The following is a 20215-nucleotide window of genomic DNA, read 5'->3' on the forward strand; positions in this document are numbered from 1 at the left end:
CATTGCAGCATTCCCGCCCTCGGTCCCATGATCAAACTTTAGGTGCTTGGTGACTTGTATTTATGATGTTTGCAGCATTCTGGGGTCATGTGGTTGCCATTTGTAAGCTTCTCAGCCAGCTTCCAGCAAGCAAAGTCAATGAGGAAAGCCAGATTTGCTTAACAATCCGATAATTTAGTTAGCAGTAATAGGAATTTGTTTAACAGCTGTGGCAAAAAAAAAAAGTAGGAGAATTGGTCAGGACTCCCTGAACAACCACCTTAGCAATGGAAATTCTGATCCCAAAAGGCACATTAAGAGAATTATATCATCAAGAGAGACAATCTGGAAAAGAAACAGCAAAAGACCTAAAAATTAAATGTTGAATATGATGTACAGAACTTAAAATGCCAAAAGGCAGCAGGTAGTGCCAAAAGCTGGTACATTAGGAAGCCATTTTTTTCAGAGTGTGCTGCATGTTAGCTTGCTTTAGAGGACTTTATTTGTTTAATTCAGCAAGACATGGTCCTGCAATATCAGATAACACTATCATCTGAATATATTGTCCCAGATTTAGGGATGGTACTGCATTCTAGATCCTAACTATTTCAAATAAAACTTACATGTTTTGGTGAAAGCAGAACAATTTGATTTCAGAGAAGCCTTCGTTTACTTTAGTTCTGGCCAAATAAATATGAGTAGACCATTCTGTCTCTTTTGCACACCCCAGCCAAGTTCTTTTTTAACTTATGCACGCCAGTTCCTTTAATTGAAATGAAGGGAAGAGGTTTAAGTAATCAGTGTCAATCCTGTAAAACTGGCAAAATTTGCAGCAAGTTTGAGAATATGCTGACAGGCATGAGTTGAGAACCATAGTCTCCTTATAAGCCCTAATTTTTTATAATTAAAAACCCAGAGTCATATATTTTTTCTTTTGCCTCTCTAAAAAATGGCCATGCATCAAAATTTCTATTCTAACTTTCCTTGAGGATCCTAATCCCATTGGATTATTTTGTAAATATAAGGTTAACTGATTGTTTGGCTGCTGTTTTACATTTCTGTTGCTCTACTTTTTATAATTATTCAGCCAGTTTTCTGCTGTTCTGCTTCTCTTTTTGACTGTGCCTAAATTGTTTTATACTGAGAGGAATGATATAAAAATATAATCTTTTTTTTTCAGGCCAAGAAATATTATGGTATACAACTGTACAACCGGTGGCACTAATCCCTTTCATTGGGGTGAAGTTGGTAGGCCTTTTTTTTTCTGTAGTAATTAGTTCATTTTATATAACTTACATAGATAGCCATGTATCAAGTTAGACTCAGTTGGAACTACTTTTAAAAATAGCAGTGATTCTCCTAATTCTGCTATATTTTCCTTTCTATCTGGATACATCTGAAGGACTTTTTTTTGTTTTTGCTTTCTGTCAATAGATGATCCAGTTCGAAGTTCAACTTTAAAATGTACACAACTGACTCAGTTGTATACTCATTAATTTGTTATGTGTACAGGTAGTCTTCGACTTAGTTTATTTAGTGACCTTTTGAAGTTACAAAGGCACTGAGAAAAGTGACATGACCATTTTTCACATTTATGACCATTGTAACATTCACATGGGCACATGATTTACAATCAGATGCTTGACAAATGGTTCATATTTATGAAGGTTGGATGATGATATTTTGTGATCTTCTGACAAGCAAAGTCAATAGGGGAGCCAGATTACCTTAACAACTGGGTTACCAATTTAACAACTGCAGTAACTCACTTAACAAATGTGGCAAGAAAAGTTGTAAAATGGGGCAAAACTCACTTAGCAAATTTCTCACTTAGCAACATAAATTCTGGGCTCAATTGTGATAAGTTGAGGACTACCTGTATTTTAAACTATACTTGATTGAATGAAACACTTTAGGAGTGAAAAAATTAAGTATTTGATCAGTATTACATCAATGTGGATGAATCACATAGCTGCATGTTAGTAGGAAATACAAGGTCATATAAGCTTTATTTGCCTGTGTACATATTGCAATTTCACAGGTGTAGTAACAATACCCTTAAGAGTCTATAAAACTAAGGCAATTTGCATATTGTATAAAAGTCAGAAAACTTTATTTTTCTGATAGAAATGCACTGATACCAATTTTTGGAACAGTGTTCACATATCTGTGGCTTTACTTAGCATTTGAATTATAATGTGTGGCTAAATAGCATTTCTGATTTGGACATATTTATTACAAAACAATACTAAAGCACAAGAAATATGCTTTGAGACTGCATAGTATTTGCTGATATCCCTTACAGTACATATCAGGAAGCTGAGGAAAAAAGTCAAATTTTACTTCTGTTTCATTAGTTCATATGCTGCCACTGTATTATGCTGGAATTTATACATTGCCATCTGATCCCATCATCAATTATTTGAGATTTAGCCTACCGTTTTAGTTTCTAAACTTTTCAGACTCCATGAGGTATATTGGTTTTGTATTTCCCAGAAGTCATTTGAAATTTAAATAATTGTCTAATCTAGGCATCAGCCTATAATCTCTCTCATTTACAGTTCTTTGGTTATATTTTATGGGTGGTAAAAGGGAAGCTTGTATTTTTTTTCAACTGATTTATTTCTTTAGGGAAAAAATGGCTGATTTTACTAAATAAGGTTAAGGTAGAGAAAGCATCAGTTTAGATCCTTAAGGAAAGAATCTATTTTATATAGCGAGTTTGTAATTTTTACTTGAATGTTTTACTTAGTATATCTTAATTTTGAAATATTGCTTCAATGTAACGTGCCTGGGTTTTGTATGATTATGTAAATTATAGGAAGTTAAGCCTATGAAAAACTGTTCTCATTTATTCATAGATTTAATAAGTAAAAAAAGAGAAAAAGGGGAAACAGTTAAAAGGTAATGCTTAGGTATGCAAACAAGTCCAATGAGAAAGTTTTGTAATTTTAGTTTAATTGAATAAAATGCTTTAACTTTGTTAGTTAATGAAGTATGTGTAGGAAATAATGTGGTTTAAATCACATTATTTATGGGAATAATACTATCTGTTGTGATGTCCATGGAAGTCCAGTACATTTACATGGTTATTATCAAAGCTGTTACACAACTTTTCTTTCTTAGAATACCATGTAATATCCACTTTCAAGAGGAATCCTCTCGAACAGGCCTTCAGACGGCCCAATGTAAATCTAACATCCAATCACCTTTTATATCACTACTGGATTGCTGTAAGCCATAAGGCCCCAGCATTCCTGTATGATATCTACCTCAGGATTACAGGAAGAAACCCAAGGTAATGGTGACTAGCTCTGCTTTGTTGTTCCTCTGGCTATTTACAACCCATGCTTACACAATTAACACTTTTTTTTCCTTTTTCATAATGATGGTTGAATGGAATGTTAAATCCATAGAAGTGTTCGAATCCAAGTCTGCTGTTTTCCGACAACAGTGAAAATGGTGTAGTATGGAATACTTAACCCATTAAGATGTCTAGAGATGATTGGATTTATTCTTTGAACAAGAGCTACTCAGAACATTTTGACCCTTATTTTTCCTACAGAATGTTACCTAAATTTGATATTCAAGAGGAATCCTTTAGAACATGCAATCAGGCGTCCCAATCTTAAAATCCAGTCCAACCCCTTTATTCATCATTATTGGACTACAGTCGGTCACATACTTCCTGCGTTCTTATACGATGTTGTTCTCAGGTTGACAGGTCAGAAACCGTGGTAAGAAAGAAAGGGCTAATTTTTTGCTAAAAGCAATGGAAGCTTGGTGGCAGTTTAGATCAATGGCATGAGCTTTTTTTTTTTACCTTAGATTTACTAATGGAAGAACCAACAATAACCGTAAAAGAGCTGGATATTTTGGGGGCTTAGTGGCTGGCTGACATTTGCTTTATTAGAGTCATTGATCCATGTCACGCAGTTACTACGCTCTTCAAATCATCCTACTCTAGCACTGTTATTGAAAATTATAAGCTAAAATGAATGGGGAGGGGAAGGGGATAGAAGAGATACTAAAAACTATGGTACACATGGTCTCTTTAACGAATTTAGATAATTTAGGGCACATTTTCTATCACCATCATTTGGCTTATAATTCTTTTGGCTTAGGAATTTTTTTAAGCGGGCAAAACGTATACTTTTACTCATCAAATCTGCATATTTTTTCCTCTATCTTAACATTTTAAAATGGCAACTTTTTCAAGCTTTCTTTTGCAGAATTGCTGCTCAAACTGCACAGCCTCCACCCCCCAAAATCTGAAGGAACAGAAGATATGTCGTTATTATTTCAGTAGTTTAGTATTTGGAGAGGAGAAGGAAGCTATATATCTATATCTGTAAATATAAATACACGTAAACGCACACATACAAAGTCAAAGATTGTAGGTATGTGTATGTGTGCGTGTGTATGTACCTGTGAGAAAATGAATATGTCTCTGTCTTTGGGAACTCTCATCATTTCTCTTACAGGATTAATATACTGTTCCAATAAATAGAAATAATTTTAGTAAACACAGCTCTTTTTTGCCATAACAATTTAGGCAATAGTTTTCACTTGTTCCATGGTATAGGCAACAAGCAAAGGCAATTGAATGAGCCTGTCATATTTTCCCAAGTCCATAAATAGCAATTTTACTAATTGTACTCTTCAGAACAACTTTCCCATAAAGGATACTGAGCCTTTGTTGGTATCACTGTTGTCATTTTGGCAGTCTTCTCTACATTCCTAGAAGAAAGTTCTAGAGTAGAGAACTTCTTTTCCATTCCCAGAAGCACTTCACACTCTTCCCCTCCCCCCAGAAACTCTTCTCTCTCTTCCCCTCCCCCCAGCCATTGTGTAATACAATTTTCAGATGTAATTCATGTTTTAATAGACTATATTTGAACTCTGTAAAACATGCTTTAGTAGGTGACATCACCTGGATGACTTTGTTTTGGCTTGGAATCTAAGCAGAGGTTAGGCCTGATTACTTCTTTAATAGGAGACCACCAGGAAATGGCAGGAACTGCAGGAGGTTGAAAAATAATATGCCAAAATAATATGTCTGAAAAACTACTTCCATACTATTAACACGAAAAATACATGAATGTGCCTATATTAAGTTGAGGTCATTTTTAATCCTTGACTTTAATTGTGGGAAAGATGGTTTTCGGATTAAAACATTTCTTTAAAAAAATGTTTCCTACCAGCGAAACTTGTATTTCCTAAACATGCTTGTATCTAACTGGTAGCTATACCTGTTAAAAACATACCACGGTGAACTGATAATTATCCCATGAATTCTGCATATTCTGCCTGCTACAAGAAAATTCAAGATATATAATGATGAATACATACACTTATAAAATGCTTTGTTTCCAGTCTTGTTTATACTCAAATCCTACCAAACAAAGTAAAAGTGATTCATTGTAAAAAGCAGGTAGTATCTGTCTTTCAGAATGTCTTTTTGTGTAGAATTAGTTTGTAGTGAGCTGAAATGTAATGGTTTTCTATAAGATAAAAAGTTTATTATTTGAAAATTTGGCACATTTTGGAACTGAGTGCCATGAAATCAAAATCCAGATCACCATCCCTCCAGGACATTATGATCATATAGCATAATTGGTGATCAAATGCTAGTCCTCATACCTGTATTTTTATATTTTAGGAGCGAGAAAGTAGTTTGAAATAACCAATTTCTTGCTGAAATGTTTTAATAAAACATTCTAATTATCTTTAATAATAACAATCTATAACTCAGGTAGAATATGTGCACCCAATTTAGTTCGTAAGCTCCAACCATAATTCAAACATTAATATCAAAATATATTTCAAATAAGCCATAACAGGAAAAACACTTCCTTTGTGATGGTCTTTTAATGTATAATTAGAGATCCAAGAAAGAGACAATTTCTGCTTCTATTATTTATGAAAGAAGCTGAATTAGTATCAACATTTATCAGAGTAAAATAAAAGACCAGGGAAACCTTACAAATATATTTTTAGCTGCCCGCTAAATGGGATGAAAGCAATCTGTAGTACTCCCAGTATTGCTTAAATATAATTTTCAGCATCCCAGACAGCCAGGTCAGTATGAAGATCTTTGGAATTTTAGCTCAACAATATCTGTGACAGGTTGTTGCCTCACTACCCCTCTCAAAAAATCAAAAAATTATGATCACAATACCTTAATAACCCCCAGTCCTGTTTAGGAAAGCTGTGTTTGTGTCTTTTGATTAAATTTGGTTTAAGTGCTTGCTTAATTTTTCACACACATGGCATATTGTGTAATTTTGTCAAGCATTTTCATTTCTTTGCTGGCAAAGAAATCCAGTGTAGTTTGCTATAATGAAAAGTGGGGCTAGATTATTTTTAGCCTAGCAGTGGTTTCTCCGTTTGGCTATTTGAGCTGGTTATTGTTGACAAAGTTGTATATTATATAAATGAGACAGAATAAGATTTTGCATGTTTCAACATGATTTTTTTTAAAAAAACAAGGTGAGCATAGAAATGTAGAGAATAGAAAAATCAAAGGCCACTGTATTAAACTTGAAATATAATTAGTCTGCAGTATAAAATAACTTTGTGTTGTAATGCTATCTAATAGTGGGAAGGAGGGGATTGTAAACAAGAAGTACAATCCATTAAAATTCATTTTGTTCTGTGTTGATCATAAACAATATTTAAATAGAAGCTTCCCTTTAGCAAAAATTCTCCAGATATCAAATAACTTAGGAAAAGGTTATTTTCCTTACATAATTTTTGTCTTTTAGCCACACATAGTATTGAACAATTAATAATAATAAAATAGGAAACAGTATAACACAATAAAAAAATGGAAACAAAAATAGAATACAGCAGTAAAAATATAAAGGATTTTTTCTTTATAGGAAAAAAACATTAATGTAGTATATGAAGGACAACAGAGGGTTCAAGTCTTACTTTGGCAAGGAGTTCCAAAAGTTGGAAGCATCCACAGAGAACTTTTTCTGTTATTCTCCCAACAACTCTGAGGATCAAAATAAAAGTAATTCTCAAATTATTTTAAATCCTAGCATCTTAAAAAGGGAAAGCATTTTGTTCCAAATAAGTTGATTCCAAATAATATACAGCAGGGTTTGTAAGTTAATGTCAGTGGCTTCAGGAGTAACATGCTATTATAATTAGTTGCAATCTATAGCCTGAGTGCAGCAACCTGTATCAGCTGAGATATCAAAATATGATTCTGCCTATTATAATTTTAATGGAATGGAACTAAGATATTAAATGTTATGAATGTTAAATACTACATGAAAGGTCATTTGTGACCTGTCTTTAGTTTTGTAAAAGAACACTGAAGAATTCTGGAATTCTTTTTGAGAATAGCAATATGGGGGAGTTCAGTCAAGCTGGATTTTTTTCTGATTTTGTTTCTTTAATAAATATTTTCCATTTTTAAATGTAATAGGTTGAATATATTCTGTGGTATCTCTCAGTTTTTGTAAGACTGTGATTCGGTTTGACAGAGTTGGATGTTTTCTGTTGTATTATGTAATTCATTTGTCTGACAAAAATAACATATCACAACTCAGACACTAATAATTCCATAAAATCTGCAACATGTGGACTATTCATGCAGATATACAGTGGTTCTTAAGCAGAAAAGCGCTGTGAGGAGCATTCCTTGAAGAAAGACTGTTTGAGAGTGTTTTTAGCTCATGAAAATTATTATACTTAAGTATATACGATGATACCTGCAAAATGTTCTAATGGTATTCTAATGCTGTTAGAATATGTTAGTCCCTTATTTGCTTGGCAATTACAGCTTAATATACCTAATGTAATCATTTATTGCCATAAAGCACAAGTGAATAAATGTTTCATTCATAGAGCCACTAGCTTTTGTATAAAAGATATAACTAAATAGGTATCACCTGAGACAGTTTACAAGTAAGATAATAACATAATAAAAATATGCTTATTTATATAATTTGTAAGGATTGATTATGTTTCATCAAATGGATATCAATTTTTAGCAATTACATACATTTTCTCCATGACAGACTGTCCCTAACCTGGTCCTTAAAGGATTGGTAATATTTAGAGTGCAGTGATAATATTTAGAAAAGTGCTGTACTGATTAAATAGAAGAAGCTAGATTAGAATATCATAAACTAAAACCACAACTATCCAGCAGACAATAAAATGAAACCAAACTAATCTCTAAAAATAAATTGTGACAGTATTGAAAGAGAGGTCTTGATCAGACTGGAAAAGTGAAATGCTTTCCAGGAAAGAAAATATAAAAGTAATGTATGTCTGTATATGTACATACATATGCATATGTATATATGAGGAGTTCAACCTGAGACCCTGGCAACATTTATTTTGAGAAACAATCTAGGATACCTCTTAGTGTCCTTTTCAAAAACTTAGTTATATTTGTCTCATGAATTTTATATCATTAAGGATGCTTGTTTATAACAAGTTTGATTGAGTTAGATGTTATGCTTATAAATGTTTGAAAGAATACTTTATAACAGGGGTCACCAACCCCGGGCCGCGGACTGGTACCAGACTGTGGCCTGTTAGGAACCAAGCCACGTAAGCAGCAGGCAACCAAGCGGAGCTTCATCTGTGCATGCATGGGATCTAGGCTGCACATGAAATCATTCTCCCATCCCCAGACCACGGAAGGCAATTTTCCTAATGAAACCTGTCCCTGGTGCCACAAAGGTTGGGGACAGCTATTTTATAACATGGATGATATGTATAATTTCTCTTAATATAACCCAGAAGCTGTTAAGATCCATTGGGAGTTTCACTGTTCTGAATTATTTTACAGAAGGTTGTTGTTCATATTTCAGATGTATGTCTTCCTTTATATAAATTCACTTATTATTTGCAGTAGAATTGCATTTGGCTATCCTCAATATAAGCAAGTTACCATAACTGAATAAAAGAAATATGTCTTTCTAAAGCAATCTTTATTTCATGGTGACTTTTCTTTTTGTGCTTCACTTTTTCTGTCTTCCTGATGATCAGTGCTTTCTATTATAAGGTTCAGTCTTGAAATGGTCAGGGTCAGAATAGCTGTCAAATAAGGTTCTAGGGGTTTGTATTCCTGGTTGCAGCACCAACAAAAAGTACAAAAGAATTCAGAGTTCACTAAATTCAAGTTCAGAGATACTAGTATTTTAAAGCTATTTTTCAAGTTGATCCTACTAATAGAATGCACTATATTCAAACAAAATATTTACTGTTGATTGATTCGGGCAATAAACATGAATAGAATATTTCTGCATATTAAGTAGTAGACATCTGAACCAGCATGATGCAAAGCATTTTTTATAACCAGTATTCAAAAGAAGATGGTTTTATAAAGAAACGTTTCTTCCACGACCTTTTCAATTTCTAAATTAATGGGCAATGGAGTATCTCCATGCAAATCTCATCTGAATTATTGGTGAATTATACTGTGGGTTTATTAGAGTTGTGCAGAGCTTCAAATTCAAAAGGTTAAAGATAATTTGAAGTGCATTGTGATCCCCCCAAAAGGCACTGACTTAAAGGAGCTGCAATTGTTGTTATGAGTTCCCTTCATATCTGCACAGCCCTAATTTATAGATAGATTTTGGTGTTCACAGTACTATCGAAGAAAAGGACCTCAGCCTTTCAACGAGGGAGGGGGGGGAAATGATTTAACATGCTATGCAGAAATACTCTGTTTTTGAAAAGTCTACTTCAAGTTTTAATGGTGTAATGAGCAAACTGGAGGATCCTCTGAAGGAACCTTCCTTCTAAGTGTTGAGTCATATTTAAGTTGTGAGTGTGATATTCTTTAATAACATCTTTCCCTGGGCTATAGGATGATGAAAACAATAACACGTCTTCACAAAGCTATGGTGCTGTTGGAGTACTTTACAAGTAATTCATGGGACTGGAACACAGACAATGTCAATATGCTTATGAGCCAGCTGAGTCCTGAAGACAAAAAGGCAAGTTACATTTGTGTTGGTTTGCTTGCTAACAATGTAGTACCTAAGGTATTTCAATTAAGGAACAAAATAAAAACATAAGAAACTAATGAAAAGATAAAGCTGTAGCGTGATCCCCTTCTATAGTGGCTGGCTTTGATCTATTGTAGTTTTTCTGAAACAACAATGCCAGATGTATTCAGTATGCCCATTTTCCTAATAAGGACAATTAAATAAAGATAGATCTTTGTATGGGCAGCATTGGAATCCCAGATAAACCAAAATAAAGTTACTATATATATAAGTACACTGCTCAAAAAAATAAAGGGAACACTTAAACAACACAATGTAACTCCAAGTCAATCACACTTCTGTGAAATCAAACTCTCTGCTTAGGTAGCAACACTGATTGACAATCAATTTCACATGCTGTGGTGCAAATGGAATAGACAACAGGTGGAAAGCATAGGCAGTTAGCAAGACATCCCCAATAAAGGAGTAGTTCTGCAGGTGGTAACCACAGACCACTTCTCAGTTCCTATGCTTTCCGGCTGATGGTTTGGTCACTTTTTCATGCTGGCAGTGCTGTCATTCTAGTGGTAGCATGAGACGGAGTCTACAACCCACACAAGTGGCTCAGGTAGTGCAGCTCATCCAGGATGGCACATCAATGCCAGCTGTGGCAAGAAGGTTTGCTGTGTCTGTCAGCGTAGTGTCCAGAGCATGGATGCACTACCAGAAGACAGGCCAGTACATCAGGAGACGTGGCGGAGGCCGTAGGAGGGCAACAACCCAGCATCAGGACCGCTACCTCCGCCTTTGTGCAAGGAGGGACAGGAGGAGCATTGCCAGAGCCCTGCAAAATGACCTCCAGCGGGCCACAAATGTGCATGTGACTACTCAAACGGTCAGAAACAGACTCCATGAGGGTGGTATGAGGGCCCGATGTCCACAGGTGGGGGTTGTGCTTACAGCCCAACACCGTGCAGGACGTTTGGCATTTGCCAGAGAACACCAAGATTGGCAAATTCGCCACTGGCATCCTGTGCTCTTCACAGATGAAAGCAGGTTCACACTGAGCACATGTGACAGACGTGACAGGGTCTGGAGACGCCATGGAGAACGTTCCGCCGCCTGCAACATCCTCCAGCATGACTGGTTTGGCAGTGGGTCAGTACTGGTGTGGGGTGGAATTTCTTTAGGTGGCCGCACAGCCCTCCATGTGCTCGCCAGAGGTAGCCTGGCTGCCATTAGGTACCGAGATGAGATCCTCAGACCCCTTGTGAGATCATATGCTGGTGTGGTTGGCCCTGGGTTCCTCCTAATGCAAGACAATGCTAGACCTCATGTGGCTGAAGGGTGTCAGCAGTTCCTGCAAGACAAAGCTATTGATGCTTTGGACTGGCCTGCCTGTTTCCCAGACCTGAATCTAATTGAGCACATCTGGGACATCATGTCTCATGCCACATTCACCATAGACTGTCCAGGAGTTGGGGGATGCTTTAGTCCATGTGTGGGAGGAGATCCCTCAGGAGACCATCTGCCACCTCAGCAGGAGCATGCCCAGGCGTTTTAGGGACGTCATCAGGCATGTGAAGGCCACACACACTACTGAGCCTCATTTTGACTTGTTTGAAGGACATTACATTAAAGTTGGATCAGCCTGTAGTGTTTTTTTCCACTTTAATTTTGAGTGTAACTCCAAATCCAGAACTCCATGGGTTGCTAAATTTGATTTTCATTTATAATTTTTATGTGATTTTGTTGTCAGCACATTCAACTATGTAATGAACAAAGTATTTAATAAGAATATTTCATTCATTCAGATCTAGGATGTCTTATTTTTGTGTTCCCTTTATTTTTTTTGAGCAGTGTATATTTTCCATAGAGTAGGAAAAATATTTGCTTTTAAAATAAAAACTCATACATATTAAAGTGTTAACATTAAGGGAGGATGATAGAAACCCATTTAAAGAATGATACTTGGATGGTAAAGAAAACCTTTAGGTGTGAGATTTGCCATAATTGGATATCCAAACTGAATGCTGATACATTTTTGTAACTGTATTAAGAAAAGGGGGACGTAACTTGGTATTATAGGACCTAGACCAAGGGTCTTCAAACTTTGGCAAGTTTAGGACTTGTGGACCAACTCCCAGAATTCCTGAGCTAACATGACTGGAGGAGGAATTCTGGGAGTTGTAAGTCCACAAACCTTAAAGCTGTCGAGTTTGAAGACCCCTGATCTAGACACAATAATTCTATATAATTACATAGATCCAGTTACATAGATAAATAATTCCACTGAACTCTGAATAAACATTTATACAATTCATTTGTTACCCTTTCAAATATGTGATTTAGCCAATTTTCACACAGACACCTTTTATTTTGATATTGTTTTAAAGGGCCGAGTAGAAAAGACTGTTGGTATCAACATGTTTCTTATGTAATTCTGCTTGTGGTTATTATAAGCCTTATAATATAAGGGATCCAAGAGTTTGACTTTATTTGTGCCGTCAATATTATGGATCATTAATGGAAGTTAATTCTTAGATTGGATGGATAGTTGATGTTTTATTTGTTTTTACTAAGAAACAATGTTTTATCCATTGTACTCCTGATTTGAGCTTAAAACTATATTTTTTTAGTAATAGATACATTGTTTAATTTTTATATCAGGTATTTAATTTTGATGTTCGGCAGTTACATTGGGCAGAATATATGGAAAATTACTGCATGGGAACAAAGAAGTATGTACTGAATGAAGAAATGTCTGGTCTCCCAGCAGCTCGGAAACACTTAAATAAGTATGTGAACTTGACTTCTTTGTTCCATAAATTAATTGTATTTATGTCAGCTATTCTGAATGTAAATGTTGATGAGCTGTGGGGGCACGGGTTAGAATGCAGTATTGCAGGCCAACTTTGCCCACACCAGGACTTTGATCCTGCCTGGCTAAAGATTGACTCAGCTTTCTATCCTTCCAAATTGGACCCAGGTTGTTGAGGGAATATGCTGACTGTTAACTGTCCAGAGAATGCTGTAAAGCATTATGTAGTGGTATATAAGCGGGCGTGGGATGCTGGAGGCTCGCAGTGGGGTTGGGAGAGCCCCTAGCTAAGATGTGTAGTTCGGAGAACCCCCAAATCCCACTCCTGACTGGCCCACCCCACCCCTCCGAGGAGTCCCCACCCGGCCCATTTTGGATGCAGGTAAGTGCAGGACACATGGGGGGGGGGGATCGCTTTGGGAGATCAAAAAACAGGTTTCCCAGAAGTTTGAGAAAGCTGGAAATGGGCCTGCTTCCAGCTTCCAGAGAGCCTCCAGAGCCTGGTGAGGCCGTTTTCGCCCTCCCAGAGACTCAAGGAAAGCCTTCGGAGCCTGGGAAGGGCAAAAACACTCCTCCAGCTGTGGTGCAAGAGGCCAACTCGGCCACACCCACCATGGCCATGCTACCCAGCAACCAACCTTTTGCTAAAATTTTTGAAGCCCAACACTGTCTAAGTGCTAGTTCTATTAATAGGCAGTGTCTTCTGTTTTTTAATTAGAAGCCAGCATTTGGCAATACACTTAGAAAGAGAAACTTACCAATGAGCCTATGCTCTATAGAAACCACTGACAAAGAAACATAGTCATAGAATTCATCTAGGTCCACATCAAAGTGAGAAAAATTCAACATTATGCCTCCCTTCTGGAACATATAAAGTCCAAATGCAGAGCCTAGATTGAGAAAATATGGAGTGATTCTAGTTTCAAATTAAACTATTAAATTAAGCACAGGTACACAAAACCATAGACAAAACAAAGGTAATTTCTTTCTTCCACTTTCCCATGGAAATTATATTGAAATTCACTTAAATACACATAATCCTCCCCTCCTAGATCTCCAAGGAAACCCAATGAGATTTTAGATTTGTTTGTGAACCTAATTCAAACAGCATAAGAAGACTTTCACAGACTAGTGAAAGATACGAACATGCATAAACTATCAATGTCTACACTAAGATATATAGAAGCCATAGTCACATAAGTTATTTTTAAAAGAAGATTCATTGTTGCTTTATTTACTGAATACCTATTAGCTATTGCTGTTGATGTAATTCTGTGAATGTCAAAAATGTATGAAAAATGTATGAACAGTAACTCTTCTGTAAATATTTAAACACTTCTGTAGTTATTAAAATAATCAATTGACATTCTTATTATAATCATTTCAAAACATGCTAAATAGGTGTTTTGGTAAAGTAATTTAGATGAGGTCCACCAAGACTCCTATATTTCTTGCCTATCTCTTATGCCTGAATATTACAAATTGGGGTTTTGATGACCTTTTAAGTTGGGGAGAATGATACTATTTGTATCAGTCTTTCAAATATAAGTTATCTTGTAATTCTTAGTACCCTGCAGGAAAAGAGCATACAAATTGCATAAAAATCTTTATGTATGATGGGAGAATTCTATGATAGAAAAGGAAATCTCTATTGCAGAACAGTATAGTTTGCCATTGTGCAGATTTTATATAACTAGTTTGTATATAACTAGTTTGTACGCGTTACTATAAAAGTTCCTTTCTGATATAAATTTTATAAAGAAATGTGTTTCATCCTCAAGCTGTTATATTTTTATTTACTAGTTTTCTTAAGTTTCCCACATTTGTTATTTTTTTCTTTCTCTTGATTTGATTTATCTCTAGGCTAAGGAACATACGGTATGGCTTCAATACAGTACTTGTAATCCTCATCTGGCGAATTTTCATTGCAAGATCGCAAATGGCAAGAAATATCTGGTATTTTGTTGTTAGCCTATGCTACAAGTTCCTCTCTTACTTCAGAGCATCCAGCACTATGAGATACTAGAGATGACAATTCCAGCATTAGGACATCTATGCATTTGGTGGTCTAATGGCACAAAGCCGTATAATATACCTACTCATCTTGTCTTTTGTAAAAACATGAAATATTAGATCTGGATTGTGAAATACAGTTCATGTGATGCTTAATTGTGTATTTCTGTGAAGATTATATGGCTAATCTGGATCAATCTCTCATTAGGCAAATATGTAGGTAAGATATCCAAGCAGATTTAATACATCTGTAGGAGGAAAATGTTAGGCCATTGACCAGTGTAACTGCAATTCTGGAATGCATTCAATTAAAATCTGCCTTAACATAGTAAACTTAATTTTTATTGCAAATAAGCGCATTTAGATAAAGTAAACGAATTATTCTCTTGGGTGGCAATTTATTTGAGAATCACAGCAGATTTTTCTGGTTAATCTTATGCGAAATATTCCTTGTAAATTATTTAAATGGCGCATTCTGTTAATCTTTCCTTCTTAGCTCTTTTCCAGAGGCTCTTAACTACAAAAATTACTAAAAAATTCTGAAAAATTTTTTTTTGGGGGGGTGTAGTGCTGTTACAAGTACACCTACACATCTGGGATAATGCACAGGAAACAGTTAACTGTCCACCACTGAGGATTATACCCAAACATTAGAATGCTTGAACACTGTTTCCCTCAGCCATTTCTTAAGCCCATTATCTAAAAGGCAGAATACTTTTAAGAAGAAAACTGCCATTGGTATGCAGTATTTTATCTCAAGCTTATGAATTGTGGCTATAAAAGAGGGTACAAAGAGGAAATGATGAAATAAGTTATTTTGAAAGCAAGAGAAACTTTCACTACAGATAAGGAACTTGAGATCTGAATAGGAAAAAAGTCTGTTCTCTGTGTTACCCATATAATTTAAAATGAATTACCAAATGCTTTCTTTAGCATTTAGGAGTCAGTATATTTTTGCTAAATAAGTTCAGTAGTTTCAGTAGAAATAGTTGAAACAAAAATGTAGAACATGGAAGCTGTTAATTAATTCCTACTTGTGCTAATATCTTTTTCTATGTTTAAATTGATTTAGCAGTAAGCATCCATTTGCAACTGTCCACATATAATGTAGATTTGAATTATGCTACATTTAAAACATGATTTTTATATCTCATGACATGTTCTACATTCTGTGCTTAGATGCTTTTATTTGCTATAATCCACATTTCCAGGCATAGTATAGGTTAATCTGATCAACTTCTATTATATCTATTTTTATTACTATGTTTAAATAAATTGTGAATGAATCATACAAGTGTTATGCACAAGACATATGTGTCCTACACTTATTATTCCACATTCAAACATTATGCCACTGTTAAAATCTTCCATATAATTGTGCTTCTACTTTTAAAAAGAATGTTTCCTTGTTAAAATTTAACTATTTTTCTCATAGTTAAATATGATTTTTTTAAAGAACAAAACCTTAATGTGCATATAATATTTACAGGGATACAATATGTTGCATGGTCAAGGACCACACTCTTTTAAAGAGTGTACGAGACTGCTGCTGCAATGGTGGAATACAATAAATTGTGAACTTTGTGATGTAACATTTTACCATTTATTTGCAACATCCTTACTATGTCTGTTACCGTTGCTCCCTAAATAATTCCTCACTGACCATATATTGGTTTGGCACATTGGAATAGATGTCTGGAACTTAGCGCGCAAGGGGATGGGTGTATACGTGTACATGTGTACGCAGGTATAATAAATATTGGTAAGGCAACTGAATGTTACTTAGACAGTCATTTTTTCCTGTGTATCTTGTTTTATGGAATAAATTATAGGTTTCCTTAAAACAAATACAACTGAGAAATAACACAACTCTCCATAACATTTTTTGAGACAGTTTTCAACTTCTACACATCTAGGTGATTCATACTACTTTCATATCTAAATATTCTCATGCTACGCTTGCTAATATAGCAGTTTCAATAACAATTGTTTCAAACCTAAATATGTGAATTTGAATATTAGCCTCAAAAGTTTCAAAGTTCTCAAAAAATTGTGAAATCCAAAGTATGAGAAAAAGGCATTATGAAACAAATCCCTTGAATATGCCAGAATTTAGAATTAGGGTTACAGAAACAACATTCCTCTGCAGTATAAGTTCCCTATTGTAAGAAGAGATATCAGAAACAGCATTTTGAATAATTATTTAATAAAAAATATTTGGGTGCCTTTGTCTGTAAACCAAAAATAAACAAATTCCTGAATATTGCATTTGTTGGATTTAATCAGGTAGCTTAAGGTAAATGTGAAATCTTAATTGAAAGTATCATGTGCTATGAAATACGTAGTTAGAACTAGATATACTACTTTGCTTTAAATGTTTGTGGTAAACTTTGGAAGATGAGAGAAAGATAAAAGCACATCATTACCAATTTTCCTTCCTTGAAAGGAAAAAACAAAGTAGAGATATTGATCATTGAATCCAGAAAATACCTGAAATTTCATTAAAACATTGTTTTACCATGCTTTTAGAAAAGTACATTCACATAAATTGAAGACTTACCTATAAACAAGTTTTCAGTCTGTGTTTACCTATGATTATTAACCCTTAACACAATTTTTAAAAGAAACTTGTACATTAGTTAAGGCAAATTTTGAATGGCTTGTGTCATGGTATATCTTCTGTTCTACCTTAAACTGCAGCCAAGATTTCTGCTTCTTGATGAACATATTTTTGCATTATTGCGACAATTAAAATGTGCAGACTCTCCCAATTCTATCATCTGCCTATGTGAGGAAATACTCCAGTTACAAAATGCATCAAAATGTTGATGTAACATTCTTTTACCCTTCTTATAAGAAGAATGCTTATAAGAACATACAGTGTGTTTTCTTTAAGGTATTTTTTTAATCCCATTTTTTTCTGTAGATAATGGGACCCTGGAGTAAAACACAAATAACATATTAACAGATTTCATTTTTTTCTTATGGTTGGAACATTTTCCATTTTACTCCATCACAGCATAGAAAAATCTAGTGATCTTTTATTTTATTCCATTAGGATTTACCCAAGTTGGAATGAATGTTTCAAGTGGCTATATTGTTTCAAGCTTAAACCAAAGTAAATGTCTTGTCATACATAGTTTTAATGAGCAGCCTTTTATATTGTAAATAAAGTAGAGGTAAAAAATTTTTTTTCTGAGAACCACTGTCTCCTTTACATCAGGCATGTCTGGACCTCAGGCTGCATACATGCATTCACAACTTGTAATAAACATCATAAACAAGATCATAAACATTTAACATGTGATTTATATACATTAGCTGTGTGATATACTTTATACACAACCCAAGACAATTCCTCTTCACTCGAGTGACCCAGCCAAACCAAAAGGGTGAATATCACTGCTTTAAACGCAAAGAGCTGTCAGTTGTCATCCATACTTCTATATTCTCTAGGGCTGACTTTGGAAATCCGTTTCACATATGGTTAATTTTTGCATAGGATATTAGGAGCACACAACAAGGTCAGTGTTCTCTTTCAGCAACCCCAGGTAACTAAAGTTCAAGAGATAGACTTATTCTATATAAATGTGCTCAAATCCAAGTCCTTTATAATCTTGCAAATATTTGATCAAATTTTGAATTGATTTGCTTATTGGATCACTTCCCCAAAACTACCTTTTAAAGTGCATGGATATGATAGTATTGTCTGGTTTAATAGACTGTTATATAATGTACTTTAGTTAATGACTAATTTGATTTGCTTCTTCAAGTGTACTTCTTGTTGTGTACTTCCTCATCATGGTGACAGTGGTGGGTGCATTCCTTGAAGGGATGAGTGAAGACTACCAGGATTGCATGTTCAATAGATACTCAATCACCCGAGAGGTGAAGGTTATCTCAACTGCCCAACTAGAGCAAGCAGACTCCTATATTGGGAAGCATTGATACAGGAAAATACTGGAGGTGAATTATTGCCTCCTATTGCATGAAAGAAGACAGTTATTGAATTTCAGTATTCAAAAGATTCCCTAAGAATACTATCCGTAGCCAAAAAAGCAAACAAATCAACCCAGAATTCTCACTTAGGACACAAATGACCAAGCTCAAATGATATTTTAAGATACATTACATAGATTATACCAAAAGCTAACTCCCTTGAGAACTTTATAATGCTAGCAAAGGTGGAAGGAAAAGAGGATGAAGTATGTAGCAAGGTACATGAGTTCAAATTCACTGTTGATCGGTTGGAAGACCTGAAGGACCAGGCTGGAGGCATATTGTCCTGGGGGAGGTTTATCTGTGATTGCTTAAGAGTCAGCACTGAGTTGATGAGACATGAGAAAAATGTGATTTGAGTAAATTTAAACATCTAACCATTGGAATTCAGCTAGTCCCTCTGTTTGTACAGCAAGTATGGAACAGTTTGCAGTACTTGTCCTGCCCTGGTATTCCCAATTAATTCAATATTTGCTCTTCAGGATTCCCTTCCCTTGAGGCAGATTTTAGGGAGAATACATGGCTACAGGGAGGAATAGGATACACTGAAAATTATTTCCTTCCTCTGCCACTGATGAAAGTGTGCTATCTCTAGACAAGCTGAAAGGGTTCCACTGAATGTTCAGATTATCTTCTTACAAGAAACATTACCTGGGAGTATAAGGCTGTGGTTTCCAACCACAGAAGATCTTTGTGATATCTCTGTGCAATTCAATATTTAATATTTTATTTGGAAAGAAACCTGTGTGGTTATTTTTATTCTTTGTTACTTTCATTTAAAGCCTTGTACATTTATTTTTAATAGGAATATGCTACACTTGGTAAGCCTGCTTCTAGATGCATTGGTTACATGAGTCTCTTTTCATCACTTGTGTATTCTAAAGCAAATGATACAAACTGGTGCAATTCAGATGCATTAGGGAGAGCCAGCTGGAAATTAGAGAGGAGTGACATGATGTTAAAGTAAATACACTGCTCAAAAAAATAAAGGGAACACAAAAATAAGACATCCTAGATCTGAATGAATGAAATATTCTCATTAAATACTTTGTTCATTACATAGTTGAATGTGCTGACAACAAAATCACATAAAAATTATCAATGGAAATCAAATTTACCAACCCATGGAGGTCTGGATTTGGAGTTACACTCAAAAGTGGAAAAAAACACTACAGGCTGATCCAACTTTGATGTAATGTCCTTCAAACAAGTCAAAATGAGGCTCAGTAGTGTGTGTGGCCTCCACATGCCTGTATGAACTGCCTACAACGCCTGGGCATGCTCCTGATGTGGATGGTCTCCTGAGGGATCTCCTCCCACACCTGGACTAAAGCATTCCCCAACTCCTGGACAGTGTGGTGCAATGTGGCGTTGGTGGATGGATGGAGACATGATGTCCCAGATGTGCTCAATTAGATTCAGGTCGGGGGAATGGGCGGGC

General features: G+C 35.3%; 1 protein-coding gene across 4 annotated transcripts in view; it reads left to right on the forward strand.

The window, feature by feature from the left end:
* The window catches only part of FAR1 (fatty acyl-CoA reductase 1), a 47390-nt gene extending 30349 nt beyond the window's left edge, over nt 1-17041 (forward strand). For 2 of the 4 annotated variants that reach the window (XM_087921162.1, XM_087921164.1), the window contains exons 8-12: nt 1160-1227; nt 3106-3277; nt 9821-9950; nt 12612-12739; nt 14626-17041. In XM_087921162.1, coding sequence (XP_087777288.1) covers nt 1160-1227; nt 3106-3277; nt 9821-9950; nt 12612-12739; nt 14626-14788 — 661 coding nt within the window. In that variant the 3' untranslated portion in view covers nt 14789-17041. Of the gene's footprint in view, nt 1-1159; nt 1228-3105; nt 3278-3544; nt 3717-9820; nt 9951-12611; nt 12740-14625 lie in introns of all 4 variants that reach the window. The other 2 variants (XM_087921163.1, XM_087921165.1) reach the window with 1 other exon arrangement.
* Nucleotides 17042-20215: the final 3174 nt, after the last annotated feature.

This window comes from Pseudonaja textilis, chromosome 1, assembly GCF_049901715.1.
Source record: "Pseudonaja textilis isolate UNSWEBS1 chromosome 1, rPseTex1.2, whole genome shotgun sequence".
NCBI classification, from domain to species: domain Eukaryota; kingdom Metazoa; phylum Chordata; class Lepidosauria; order Squamata; family Elapidae; genus Pseudonaja; species Pseudonaja textilis.